At 29.1% G+C, this 15,850-nt stretch overlaps 1 protein-coding gene and 1 long non-coding RNA gene across 3 annotated transcripts; both read right to left on the bottom strand.

Moving 5' to 3' along the window:
• Positions 1 to 365: 365 nt before the first annotated feature.
• On the bottom strand, positions 366 to 2,637 carry LOC114182251 (uncharacterized). Of its 2 annotated transcripts, XR_014986534.1 has the most exons (7): positions 1,823 to 2,637; positions 1,619 to 1,684; positions 1,425 to 1,467; positions 1,250 to 1,328; positions 940 to 982; positions 702 to 787; positions 366 to 629 (listed from the first exon to the last, which is right to left on the bottom strand). It is a non-coding gene; the product is annotated as an uncharacterized LOC114182251 (long non-coding RNA). The 2 variants fall into 2 exon arrangements; XR_014986533.1 differs by lacking the exon at positions 1,823 to 2,637 and having other exon boundaries at positions 1,619 to 1,795.
• Positions 2,638 to 13,330: 10,693 nt separating this feature from the next.
• Positions 13,331 to 15,437, bottom strand: LOC114168676 (Pentatricopeptide repeat (PPR-like) superfamily protein). The gene has a single exon (XM_028053579.2). It carries the CDS (start codon positions 15,375 to 15,377, stop codon positions 13,551 to 13,553), a length of 1,827 nt encoding a protein of 608 aa, XP_027909380.1. The 5' UTR covers positions 15,378 to 15,437; the 3' UTR covers positions 13,331 to 13,550.
• Positions 15,438 to 15,850: the final 413 nt, after the last annotated feature.

Here is a 15,850-nt window from a genome sequence, read left to right on the forward strand (position 1 = left end):
TAATATTTTTTTAATTTAATTTAATTCAATTTATTTAATTTGTAATATTTATTCAATTTAAATTAATTTATTTAATTTGTAATAATTAATTTTATCCATTAATTTCATACATAGATTTTTATTTCATATTATTAAAGAATATATTGTGATACAAAAAAATCATATTAACATGATATCTTTAAAAGTTGAACAATATTTTAAAAAGTTCTTATTATTTATTTTTGTCCATTACTTTCATTAAAGTTCTTAACAATTTAACTAATGACTCTTCTGAAAGTACATAAAATATAAAATAACAAAAAAATGACAGGTTACTTAATATTTTTGAGAAGATAGTAAACTACAAATATTAAAGATATGGTAGATTATAAAGAACTTTTACATGCATGCTTGTTTTTTCACTCTCAACTTCAAAAATAACATAACCCTTCTCCTTTAGTGAGTGAAAGGCACAAAACTTTTTCCAGCCATGACCTATCTTCACAGACGTTGTTATCACAAAATTGCATTGGACTTGGTCTAGTGGTCCATGGAACACAATAGTTGAAAGTCCACTGTTGCGAAAATACCTCACTAAATTTTTTTTTTCGCGAAACAACCAACCTGTATTCTTCAAACAAATCATTCATCTAAAAAAAAGGAATTATATTTAGTAGAAGAAGACAAGATTCGATAGAAGTTGAAAGATAAACAGCTTGTACCTTTCTGGTGTTCTTCAAAGATCCTACCTTTGTATGGAAGACGAAAAAATTGTACCTTTGTTGTCTTCTTCGAGCAATTCATTGATCTGAAAGAAAACCTTCATTACTATAATGTTCTATATGCAAAAAAAAATTCTACAGACGAAGAAAACATTCATTCATTAAAGAGAAAATACATAAGAAAGTACATAAAAATGGTAGAAGTAGAAAAGATCCGAGAGAAGAAAAAAGGTTGTACCTTTGTTGTCTTCTTCAAACATGTCATCCATCTCGAATAAAAACTTCATTCATCACAGCAAAAAAAGACATGCAGAAGTACTTAAATATGGTAGAAGTAGAAAACATCAAAGAAAAGACGAAAAAATTGTATCTTTGATGTCTCAAACAGATGAATGATCTACCAGATTTAAAAATATGTTGAGGAATTTAAAATTTAAATCAAAACTGAAGAATAAAACTTAAAAAAAATAAAATAAAAAATTAGATCTTAGAGAAGAAGAGAATATCAGCCAAAGTATAAAACTTACCAAAGTATAAAACTTACGTACCTTTATTGTCGTCGTCAAATAGTTAAAGGTTGAAAGATTCAACCTTTACTATGTTCTTCAAATATTTGATTTGATCCACCTTGCAAAAAATATACATTCATCAGTTTAAAAAATAAAAAATCATTCAAATCTTACAGAAGAACAAAGGATTCAGCACGGTATAAAACTTGTGTACCTTTATTGTCGTAGTCAAAGAGTGAAAGGTTCAAAGATTCAACCTTTATTGTGTTTTCCAAATATTTGATTCACCGGACAAAAATAAGTAGATCTTAGATAAAAATATCCATGAGAAACAAAAATAAAAATAATAGAAAACAAAGTAGGTCTGAGAAGATGGTAGAAGAACGAAAAAAACAGAATTCTTGTTACCTTTTTTGTATTCGTCAAGTTGCTCAAGGTTCTCAGAGAAAAACATCAACCAAAATAAAGGTAGATCTAAGAAGAAAAAATCCATTGAACAATATACATGGAAAAGAAAATCTGAGAGCAAAGAAACCATTCAAAGAGAAATAGATCTGAGAGAAAAAAGTCGAAGATGGTAGAAGAACGAAAAAAAAACAGAATTCTTGTTACCTTTTTTGTATTCGTCAAGTTGCTCAAGGTTCTCATAGCAAAACATCAACCAAAATAAAGGTAGATCTGAGAAAAACAATCCATCGAACAGTATACATGGAAAAGAAAATCTGAGAGCAACGAAACCATTCAAAAGAGAAATAGATCTGAGAGAAAAACCCAAATCTAACACATCTCGTACCAAAAGAAAAGTAGATCTGAGAACATGGTAGAAGAACAATAAAATGAGAAGTGGTTACCTTATTTTAAGTCTCGTGAAGGTGCTCAAGAATATCAGAGGAAAAAATCAACCAAAACAAAAGTAGATTTGAGAATAACAAATCCATACAACAGTAGATCTTAGACAAAAACCTCGATCCAACACATTTGGTCAACAAAGAAAAGTAGATCTGAAAAATTCACCCAACCAAAATATGTAGATCTCAGAGAAAAATAACACTTGAAAATCATCAAGAACAAAGAAAGAACCCAGAAAATGTCTGATGTTTCTTTAAGACTCTTGCATGTCTTCGACCTCTTCATTTCAAGCATTTAAACAAAAAAAAAGTTAGCATCAACACAAAAATCACATAGATAAAAGAAAATATAAGAAGAAGATGAACTCTTTGCTTGAGAAGAAGATGAACTCTTTGCCATGATGTTATCTGTGAGTGAGAAGAATATGAAGTTTATCTGGAAACCATGATGTTGCGTGCGACTGAGAAAGAGAGAGAAGAAGATGAAGAGGTTTGAATATGTGTGAGTTAGAAAGAGAGAGAAGAAACTGTGGTTTGAATGTGTGTGAGTGAGAAAGAGAGAGAAGAAGCTGAAGAGGTTTGAATGTGAGAAAGAGAAAGAAGAAGCTAAAGAGGTTTGAAAGAGGCTGAGAAAGAGGAATTGTGTATGGGACACGTTAGGTCAGAAAAAAATAGTGAGAGTGTTTGATTTTTGATTTAAATTTTAATGTTCAAAATTCTGAGAGATTGACACGTATCCATTGTTTCCTCTTGTAGAAATTTTTTTTTTAATGGAAGTGATTCAGAAATATTAAAAAATTAAAGAACTTGCCATTTGTTAGTTTAGAATTGTATATAGTATTAGATGTATCGTTTTGAACTGTTGTATGATTAAATGTGTTTGGGGTTCTCATGTTAGATAATTTTGGGTTTGTCGTTGATGTGCTCAACCTTTCTCTTTCCCTTTATTTTTATCTTGATAAATAAAAAGGTTTCTTTCGTAGGCTTTAATTCTCTCTAAACAAAAAAATAAATAAATAAATAAAATAAAAAATAAAAATATTATATTATTTCTTTGATATAAGTATTGCATATCATGTCAAGTTTCGAACTTGCTTGGTAATCAAAAATTCTTCGTAGGCTTTTAATTCTTTTTTGTTCTTAAAAGGAAATTAATAACAATAAAAAATAAAAATATAAAATTATTTTTAATATCATGTCAAATCTCGGATTTGCTTGATAACTAAATCTTTTATCATGTAGAATCTCGAGTTCTCTTGATATTAATAATATATATATATATATATATATATATATATCTAAAATTAAAAAAAATAATAATAATATGAAACAACAAATATTTGTACAAAGAACTATGTTATCCCTAATTTTCCAAATGAAAATACGTAGGAGCGAGGTACAATCCTCGTCGGGCCCAAAAAATAAAAAAAATAATTTTGTTTTAATCTTTAATATTTTTGTATGTGTTTTTTTATTTTGTTTGATTTTTTGGGGAATAAAAAATATTTTAAGCATCAAATTCTACTTTGCACACTTAATTAAAGAGAGAACAGTCTTAAGACAGGCGTTGTGGGTGCTAATACCTTCCCCACACGTAACCGACTCCCGAATCCAAATTTGGTTTCGAAGATCATTCTTTTTTAAGGTTTTTCTATAGTTTTTCATAATAAATTATGGTGGCGACTCCTCTGTACCTTTTTAATTTATTTGGGTCGTCCCGCCCCGATCTCGGTTGCGACAGAACTAACCAAATTTTTCTAAGGGCAGACCTTTTACATTTGATCCAAAAGCGAATCTAGAATTCCATTGTACATTTAGTTTTTCTCTCTAGAGTCTCTCTCTTCCATTTCTATTGTAAAATCTTAAGTTAGAGGAGACATGAGGAAGATGCAACTTCTCCTAGGATCATTTGTCAGAATCATCATGAGTTGTTGAACTTTCAATTGATGAGATTGGATGTGGCTCTTCTGAACTTATGAATGGTACTATTTTACTGTTTTATTCAACTTCGTTCATGTTTAAGTGATTCAGTTTGTGTTTCAAGTGTGATGAATTGATCAATCATCCATTGCATATATAACTTGAGTTAGGCGAAAGCTAGCTTATCTTACAGATCCAATTGAGTCATCTAAGGCTATTATGAGGCAAAGATGTCCATATATGACTTAGTTAGAGTAAAGAGTCTTAATCAATAATGCAAAGTGTTCCTTCGTCAAGATTAAGACATCACACTGAGTTTGAATGTCTTTACATCTTGGTGATCGAGGCATAGGCCAAGGATTACATTAGTGTACTTCTAGGAACAATGAATGAATGTTGATAATTCAATGAAATGATAATCTTGCATAAGAATATGAGAGTGAAATCTAATCCCAACACACTTTATTTTATCTGTGTCACATTATTTTATCTTTATTTTAAGTTCTGGATCATTATCATTCTAAAAGCCAAACATTTCTATCTTTTACAAATATTAAATACATCACGAATTTTTGATAAGAAGTTGATCAAATTCCTGTGGATACAACACTTGGTACTATAGTCGAACCAGTACACATACTGGTATGATTGATCCCGAACTAGGCCATCATCACACACACATCAATGTTCCAACCCTAACGATCATATCTCAATGGACTTGGGATTGGAACACTCATCATTTGTGGGATGAAAACTTCTTAAGCCTTCGATTGGGGTGCTTGTTCCAATACACACTCAATAATATCATATCGCCTAGTAGTTGAGACCAATGGCAGTTTAAATACCCTTTCCCCCTTCAACTCTCTGAGACACTGTGTAAGGATAAAATCATTATGGAGTTCTAGGTTCCAAAGCGAATAATATCTCGGATGTGGTGATTAACCCTAATGATTAACCCTTAGCCCTCGATTGAGGGGCTTGTTCCAGTACACCCAATAGTCTCGCATCGCATAGGATTTGAGGCCAAGGGCAGTTTAAAGACCCTTCATACTTCAACCCTTTAAGATGTCTTTGAAGGACAAAACTGTGACGGAACTCCAAGTTCCAAGGCAAACAATACTTTTGATGTAGTGATTGATCCTAGCAATGTTATCTCAACAAACTTGAGGTTGAAATATTGACGCCTACCATGGGGACAAAACTTCCTTAGCCCTCAATTGGAGGTTTTATTACAATACATCTAATAATCTCACATCGCTTAGGAATCGAGGCCAATGAGAGTTCAATTACACCTTCCTCTTATAGGCAAAATCGTGACGAAACTCCAAATTCTAAAATAGATAATACCTCAATCATGATGATTGATCCTAGCACCGATGCTACCTTGATGCATCGCTTGTCCTACTTGAAAAATAAAACAAAATTATAACTTTTATATTTTCTTTATCATATCAAAATAATTTTTTTATCAGCATAATATTCAAAATAACTAATAATTTTTTAAACTCTTCTTTTAAATTAAATGCCTTTAAAATAATGTAAAAAGTTTTGTTTTTTCACATAACCAATTGTATTTTATTTTTAATTTAGCATGTACAAATTTAGCAACCCACTTTAATGGCTAAACTAATATAAATAAATAATATTACACAATGAACTTGTGAATAAAATTAATATAAAATTACTATTATATAATCAAGGGTTTTATATTTGACAAGATATGCAATTACATTTAAATACTCAAAACAAAAAAATTTCGTTGGATAAATAGTTAATTTTGTTAGAAAAATTATTACTCAATTAATACTAATAATAATACAAATATAAAACGATATAATAATAATTATTAAATCAATAGTAATACTAAAACATATATATAAATCAATGAATATTAATAAGAGATCAACAATTATAATAAAAATAATAAATAAAAATAAACAAGGAAAGGAATAGAAATATCCTGGGTTGAGGCACGCATAACGCTATCCTTAGAGAGAAAACGTCCCTACTACACAGGGCTAAACAAATACACACTCATATGTGTTTCAAATCATGTGTTTTTCTCCCAAGATACAACAACCTGTCAGATCGATCGAGTGCAGCGAAGGATCTCCGAACCTTATGAACACCACTGTCTTAAAGATAATATAAAGAATAAAGAATAACACTTTTAAGAAAAAGTCTAGTGTTTGTTGTCTCTGTTTGTTGTTGTGTCTTTCCCCATACACCTAGGTGGTATTTATAGGTAGAAAAGGGAGACAAAGAAGTAAATAGTAATAAGAATATAGTCGTTAGCCATAAAAAATATTAACCCATAAATTAAAGGTCTATAAAAACATGAGTAACAGTAGAATTTTTATTTTAATTATTTTACTTTTTTAAATTATATTAAAATATTTCTAACAATCCCCCACATAATTTAAAAAAAATAAAATAAAACAAAAAATATATTATCTTTTAAAACAAAATATTGTAGTTTAGTGTAAGGAACCTTCCGGGTCTGACCCTTACACCTAGTGCTTATAAACTTTCACTTGAGAAAATGCAGAGACTTGATTGTCTTGAACTACATCCCCTGTGGTCGAATTTTAGTAAATAACACATACAATATCGGTGTTCATTATAGGTTCTAATCAGTGGGTGCACGTTACGGTCTTGTGCATGTATCTTGTTTCATGAGTGTCACTTAGAGACTTGCCAATGTCTCACAATGGCGACCCCACCATCACACTCACTAGGTAAACCCTCAAAGGGTGGTTTGTGACTCACACCCCTACAATAATTGTCATTGGGTTTATTAAGAGGTATTTTATAAAATAAGCATAATAATGCACATACCTCAACCATTGGGTTTATTAAGAGGTATTTTAGAAAATAAGCATAATAATGCACATTCCTCAACCTTATTATTGCCACAATTTATAGTACACCTCGCCATAGGAATGAGACATAAAATTTAATCAAATTATTTGGTGTACTTTAGTCAACAACAACTTCGTTGTTACCCATTGAACTCCATTCCATGGGATCATCATTCATGTGGAGATGGGTGTCCATTGTTGCAACTAATTTATAGGCTATAGTCTCATTCCCCTCAATGACTCAAATACTTGTTGTTGATGCATCAACTCTTTGATAAGCAGATCTGCAATATTTCTTTTTTACCTGACAAAGTCAAGAGAGATAACCATGAGTAATTAAGTTTCTAATACATTTGTCTCTCATTCTAATATGTCAATTTTTCATTGACATTTTTACTAGAAACTTTAAATATAACAATTTAATTGTCAGGATGCATTGGAAAAAGAAATAATTTATTCTTGCTTAGTAGACCATGACAACAACTTTTTAACATATTTTCATGATAGGACACCTTCATCCAAGGTTAAAATATAACCATAACTAATAGGTGATTTTGTGTCACCAAAATCAATATCCAATCTACATTAAAAATATCATTCAATAATCTCAAGAAATTGGACATATTGCCATAATATAAGAAACACAAATAATATTACACTAGATGGCAAAATAGTTCTGGAGGTATCACAAACAAATTATTCAATGAGCAGGAATATCATTTATCCATAATTTTATTTATTGTTACCAATAAGAGTAGAACAATTATACACATAAACTTTTAGGCTTAGTTGAAATTGATTTAATTATAACTATATCAAACACATTAGTTCATAAAATGTGCTTTCAGTATTGAGCTCTATATTATTTTTAATTTTAGAAATGAATACAAATAAGTAATAAAAAAAGAAATAATAATAATTTTTCTCTCTAAGAATGTTAGAAAAATGATTACTCAAATAATACTAATAATAATACAAATATAAAATGATATAATAATAATTATTAAATCAATAGTAATACTAAAACATATATATAAATCAATGAATATTAATAAGAGATCAACAATTATAATAACAATAATAAATAAAAATAAACAAGGAAAGGAATAGAAATATCCTGGGTTGAGGCACGCATAGCGCTATCCTTAGAGAGAAAACGCCCCTACTGCACAGGGCTAAACAAATACACACTCATATGTGTTTCAAATCATATGCGTTTCTCTCCCAAGATACAACAACCCGTCAGATCGATCGAGTGCAGCGAAGGATCTCCGAACCTTATGAACACCACTGTCTTAAAGATAATATAGAGAATAAAGAATAAAACTTTTAAGAAAAACTTAGTGTTTGTTGTCTCTGTTTGTTGTTGTGTCTTTCCCCATACACCTAGGTGGTATTTATAAGTAGAAAAGGGAGACAAAGAAGTAAATAGTAATAAGAATATAACCGTTAGCCATAAAAAACATTAACCCATAAATTAAAGGTCTATAAAAACATGAGTAACAATAGAATTTTTATTTTAGTTATTTTATTTTTTCAAATTATATTAAAATATTTCTAACAAATTTAACGTATTTTTAATATAATAATAATAAATTACAATTTAAAAAAACAACTTTAATTTTATTAATTAGTTTTGTTTGAAGTATGTTATTGGTTAATATAATTAAACATATATTTAATTTTTAGTAATCTTTATATATGTTTATTAAAAGAAGAATTAATATTAATATACAATTAATATTTTAAAAATTTTAAATTTATAAAATTAAAAAATAAAAGTAAGAAGCTCATTTTAAGATTAATTATATTTTATTTTTAATAAACACACGAGACAAGGCTAAGATGTTTAATTGTCTCGCTCATTAATAAAGTTCAAATGAAATTAATAAAATTGCACAAATTTTATTTATTCAATAAAATTTGTATAATTATATTCTTTTATATCATTTAGATTTACCAATCATTTTACTAATTGGCTTTTCAAACACTTCTAATCAAACAAGATAGTTTATAATTTATTAATTAGAAACCCAAGGTTATTAACTAACTTATTAATTGAAAACTAACTTTATAGTCATTAGCTAACTTATTAACTACTTTTGTTAAACCTGAGTCTTACTTCATCAAATCCAAATAAAATATTTCTATTTTATTTTTCAAAATGTTTCGGTTCCTTGTATTGTTTTTCTTAATATAATAATAAATGCAACTCGTAAATCTCCTACCAAAAGCATTGCCCCATGTTCATTAAGCTTCTGTGATATAATTCAAAAGGGTTGAAAATGGAACCCACAAATCCATCTCTTCTTAGACAACTACACTTCTGTGTTAGGTTTTCAGTTTAGGAGCTCAAATTCACCCAAATTTATTTTGTATTGAAAGTCACAAATGAATTTTGGCAGACTTTTGTTCTGTTTCATTAAACTGTAAATGTGAATTGTTTTCAAAACAAAACCATAAAATTTTTGGTTTAATGAGATTTTCAGTTATATTCAACCAAATTTAATTTTTCTAACCTCAATTCAAACTTATACCATTACAAGAAAATCTTCAATTAGGAATAGAAAACAAACATTCAATTTAGATACCAATTTATAAAATTAAAGTTAATAGTTATTAAAATAATCACTATTATAAATAAAAAATTATAAATTGATATCTGATTAATTAGAGACCAATTTAAAAAGTAATTCATTTTGATAATCAAAACCTAAATAGCTAATTTTTAGTAACCAATTTCCTTTGATAGTCAAAACCATAATAGTTAATTTGAAAGACTAATCTAGTGACCAATTATAATTTTTTATTCATAATAGTAATTATTTTAATAACCAATAAATTTTAGTTTAGAAAATTTTATTTAAATCGATCATTATAGTTATTAATAATTATTGATCACTAAAATTAGTTAATATTTATAAGTTTTCTTACCTCATTGACATTTCTATGCTTTTTTTTCTTAACATTAATCTTTCCCTCTATTTTATTTTTGTGCTCCAATTCTTTTTGTTTTCAATTATTGCTCACTCTCTCCTTACAGGAAAATCAAAGTAACATCTAAATAATTATTTAAAAAAAAATATCACTTTTAACTTTGACTGATTTTTCCAATTTTTATCTATATTATGATTTTTTTTCTCTACTTTTATCTATTATGATTTATTTTTTTTCAATTGTTATCAAACTAACTGGTTGCATAGTCAAAATGGAACAAACATTATACCAGTTTACCAATTTTTCAGTTGATATAGTTGATTCGCCTCTTACAACATATATGCATAATTTTTTTATTGCTTTAATAAAACCAATTTATGCAAAAATAACGATTCCATTTTACATCGAAAATAAATTTGTCAAATGGATTGATCGACTTAAGTCAAATTTGTCATCTCATGACAAACTCCAATTAGAGATGGCAAATAAACCCGTGCCCGTGGGTATCACCCGAACCCGTCCCCGTTTTGACGGAGAATCCCCGCTTTGACTGGGTATGGGTATGGGTATGGGTAATACCCGAAATTTTCAACTGGGGATGGGGATGGGGATGGGGATATATATATACCCGCCCAAATACCCGTCCCCGCTTAAATTACTAAACTATTTATAATTTATTAAATAATCTAAAAAATATATATAAATAAATAATATATTTACACATAAAATATAATATAATATAATATAATATAATATAATATAGTATATATACATATAAATAAAATATACTTTTATATATATATATATATATATATATATATATATATTTACACATATACATGTAATGTAATATAATATAATATAATATAATATAATATAATATACATATAATATATACATAATAATATATATAATATATATAATATATACGTATAAAACAAATTAATCATTTAACTAGTGAGATCTTTTATAAACAAATTTATAACATTACAAATATATAAAAATTTAAAAGAAATATATATATATATATATATATAAAAGCATAAAATATCTACGCATATACATATAATATATATACATAATAATATAATATATATTATTATATTTATATTATTATATAATATAATATAATATATACTTAAAATAAATATATATCTATAAATATATATATATATATATATATATATATATATATATATATATATATATATATATATAAACATAAGATATCCACACATATAATATATATACATAGTAATAATAATATAATATAATATATATAAATAATTTTATATATATATATATAAACATAAGATATCCACACATATAATATATATATATACATAGTAATATAATATATAATATAATATAATATAATATAATATATATATATATATATATATATATATATATATATAACATATTTCTCATTCTCTTTGTTTTTTGTTATACACTTTGTTTACTCTCTCAATTGTCTGGTTTGTTTTTCAAGATTTAATTTTGAAGGTAATTTTTCTTCTTTTTATTACATAATTTTTACTCTCTGTACATGGTTATGTTCAAATAGGTGTTCCTCAATTTCATTCTATGAAATAATTTTTAGGTTACACATTTGATTATCTTTATTTATTTATTTATTTTCATGAAAATGTTTGACTCTTATTTTGTAGCTCTTGTTTTTGTTACTTTGGTTATACACTTTTTTACTCTCTTTTAATTGTTTGGCTTGTTCTTTAAGGTTTAAGCAGATCTTCAAGGTACTTTTCCTTTTATCATAATCTTAATTATACATTTTTTTTTCGTTATGTTATGTTCAAATGGATATTCTCAAATTTGGGTCACACATTTAATTATCTTTACTCCTTTATGATAATTTTATTTATTATTTATTTTTTGTTTCATGATAATGTTTAATTCTCAATTTTAAGTGCTCAATTGCATAAATCCTTAATTTAATTCAAGATCAAAAGATGAAGAATCTATGTTTAAATTTGAATTATTATTAATTTAATTTTGTTATTTGTGCTATTTCGTTTAAGTGGTATAATATAAATTTTTAATAGTATAAAAAATATTTGAAATATTTTTAAACTTGATTATTGGTTTTCCTTTTATATTTTGTTAAAAAAGAAATTAACCTTTTTACTTTGTTTGATTTTTTTTTGTTACGTATGTTAGTTTCTAGAGAAAATGAGCACAGGAGATCAAGATTTGCAGGTACCAAGTCCACCACAGTGTTCACAACAACCAACTCCCTTTCAAAGTTCCAATAATGACAGTCAATCTCCATTGAATCCATCTACGCAAACACCTTCAGAAGTTCATGATGAAATACATTCAACAACACAAGTAGAGCCTGAGAAAGGGAAATTGAAAAGTGTTGTGTGGGAACACTTTGAAAAGATAAAAGTTGATGGAAAATACAAAGCTAAATGTAACTATTGCAAGAAAAGAGTATGTTATTTTAATATTGAATATTTGACATCATGAAAATCAAAAAGAGTATGTTATTTTAATATTGAATATTTTGATAGTATCATGATTCCGTTGGTGTGATTTTTAAATTTTTTTTATAAAAAATATTTAATTGATATATGGAACAATAAAAAAATGGGTATGGGTATGGGTATAAGAAAATATCCGTTACCCGGTGGGGATGGGGATGGGTCAAAAGTTGTATACCCGTTGGGTTTGGGGATGGGGATGAATTTTTATTATGGGGATGGGGATGGGATCATGATACCCGTACCCGCCCCGCCCCGTTGCCATCCCTAACTCCAATTGAACAACTTAGTGTGAGCTTGGTTGTAAATTTGAGAACTTAATCCCAAATTTACTTTCTATCAAAAGCCATAAATATTATCTGACAAATTTTTGTTATGACAAATTTTGGTTATGTTTCATTGAATCCCAAATATAAATTAATTTCAAAACAAAAATCATAAAACTTTTTTATTAAATGTGATTTTTATTTAATTTAATCAAACTTAATTTTTCTAATCGCAATCCAAAAATACCCATTTTCCTAAAGTGATATTAATTTTATGAGAAAATATAAAATTAAATAGTATAAGTATGTTCATCTGAGAGATTTAGTGACTAAAGCAGTTTAGTCTGTTAAACTGAACTAAAGTGACTCAATCCTTTTTAGGATACCATATTAATCGTCTGATATAGATCAGATCAAAACTAATTTTAATAACTCTAATTGAAAATATCCACCATAATTAAAATGAAAACATGTTCTTGTTTTGTATCATGATCCACATAAACACATTTTTGGGAGGGTATTTTCATTATATAAAGAATATAAAGCCAGGATGCCAAAACAAGTGTGCCTACACCAATGGATGGAGAAATAGTATGGAAAAATATGTGTTCATGCTGTTTGATTCTTAAGAATTCAATTACGAATCTAACTCTCACATCGAAAAAAAAAAATAAAAACTTTAACGCAAGATTTATAAATCCGTGAAATTTGAGGATAAAATATAATTTCTGCTGAGTTGTGTTCATGTTTGGTTAAAAAAAAAAAAACTTTACAGCAACCTATATCCAGTTCCATCTTGTGTTATAGATCACAATTTGATTTTGCAAGGATACAACAGAAAAGGGCTAATAAATAATTGTACAAGCAAGAGACTATACATTGTGTATAAACATATATAGTAGAATATTTGGAGTAACAAAAGAAGCAATTAAGCATCACATTACTAACCGGTTTCACATATTTGTGCTTCAGATTTGGCCACTGTTTGAAAAATACAAAGAACACTATGCCACAAGAAAGCTCTCTTTCATCCATTTTGCCTGCAGTTGCAACCCAGCATCCTTAAAAGCATTCCAAGCAGACTGATACAGCCTCTGATCCAGTCTTGTCCCTTCTGTTTTCATGTCCTGCAACAGTTTCACCAGATCATCAACCTGACCAATTTTCGTGTACACACCAACCATTATACCCGCCATGGCCCTATCAATAAGCCCACCATTCATTCTGTACTCATCAAACACTTTCACACAACTTTCAAACTCTCCTGCTTTGTTATAAGCACTGATGATGGTAGTGTAAGTCACCTTATCTGGTGCCACCTTTCTTCTCTTCATCTCTCTCCACAGCTTCTCAAGCTGCTTCAAATCCTTCTCCCTCCCATGCATGTCTATCAAGGAGTTATAGATCCACACATTTGGTTTGCACCCTCTTTCTTTCATCTTAGCCATCAACCTAGTTGCACTTCCCACCTTCCCAGTTCTCCCATACATCACAATCATGCTTGAATAAGCATAAACACATTTGTCAAACCCCCTTTGCTCCATTTCCACAAACACCTCCTCTGCTTTGCTGCATTGCCCAAGACGCCAATATGCATTTATAACCGAAGCATAGGTCACTTGACCTGGTTCATAGCCCTTCGAAACTAGATCCTCAAAAACATTTACTGCTGCTGAAAACCCTCTTTTCTTGCTAAACCCATTCACAATAGTACATATTATACTATCAGAAACCTTCACATCTGCATCATCCATTGCCTTCAAAATCTCCAAAGTCTTCTCCAACAAACCTTCATCGATGTACATAAGCATAAGCCTTAGATACACCTCAGGGTCCTTTATCACTGTTTTGCTTTTAGCTTCTCTGAAAAGTTCCTCTGCCACATCAACCTTGCGCAAACTCGCAAAAGAGTAGATCAAGGTGGAGTAAATTGAGTGTTCAGAAATCCCCTTCCTAGTCATCTCTCTGAAGTAATCAAGTGCTTCAAAAGCCCTTCCAAATTTCCCCAGTGACTCGCATAGAATTCCATAAATTTGAGATAAATATCTGGCTGAAGTTCTTAACTTCCTACTTTTGAATTCGTGAAACAACTGAACCACTTTGTCACATTCATTAAGCTTAGAGTAAGCTTCCATAATGTGTAGATAACCTACAGAATCCAGAAGAATACCAGTGGATTTCATTCGTTCATAGAGCAAAACAGTATTCCTAAACATATGCAGCTTATTATAACTTCCCATGGCGGAACTACAAGCTAAGAAAGCAACCTTAGTATCAGAGTTAAAAGCATCGAGCAGAACATCAGCAATTCTGAATTTCCTACGCTTAATGCAAAATTTAATCAAGCTAGAGCAAGTAGCCCTATCAGGCAATACATGGTAAACCTTAAAGTCTTCTGAAACTGATAAAATCAAATCCCATTCCTTCAAACTCATCAAGTACCTGATCACATACCTCAGTGTTGATTTGTTAGGCCTAAACTCTGGCCTCTCTTTCAACCTTTGGTAGTAGTCAAACGCAAGTTCCCTTGTTTTTGGATCCTCAAACAACCCACATAAAAACTCGTTCAAGTTCTCAGCTTCTGGCTTGGAATATTGTTGAACACCAGCAAAGTTAACGTCAAAATGAATGATGGGAGTGTTGGAAGGTTCTTCTTCCAAAATGGGTGTGGGGGAAGCTGAGAAATTGACATGGAAGAAGCGTGGGTGAGAAGGTGAGACAGTGCACCAGGAAGGGAAGTGGCACGTGGGGATCACTGCATGCAGGTGCTGGGTTGCTCTGCAACAATTTGTGCAAGCAAGAGACCATTCTGCAGAACAGGAAATGGCCATGTTGGAAGAGATCGAACACTTTGGTTGAAGATTGTGGTTGAGTTATGAGTACCTTACATAGATGTTGTGGCATTATCTGAATAGATATATCTTCAAACATGTGGAGCAAGTTAGCCACAAAGTAAAAACGTGTGGTGTGGAACAACCGCAAATGTTTAATCTCGGATTTCATAATGCCACGTCAATCTTTCCTAGCCATACCCATGTTGCACTATTTTGTGCAGCAGAGAATGACATCAGTGTCTTTATGAATGGTCACTTATTTATTGATTTATATTTAATAAATTCTAAACATTAATAGAATATTTTGTTTTAAGAATGCAGAAAAAAAAATACTAGTGGTAAGAGAATATTTTTTCCTTTAATGTTATCGTTTTCTCTTCATATGTATTAACAAATTAAATAATATTAACGGAACATGGGAACAGTTCAATTAAATGTAATTATAATCAACTTGAAGGTACTCAATAGCC

The sequence above is a fragment of the Vigna unguiculata genome, chromosome 2 (genome assembly GCF_037176805.1).
Source record: "Vigna unguiculata cultivar grain cowpea cultivar isolate G323 ecotype 2 chromosome 2, ASM3717680v1, whole genome shotgun sequence".
NCBI lineage: Eukaryota > Viridiplantae > Streptophyta > Magnoliopsida > Fabales > Fabaceae > Vigna > Vigna unguiculata.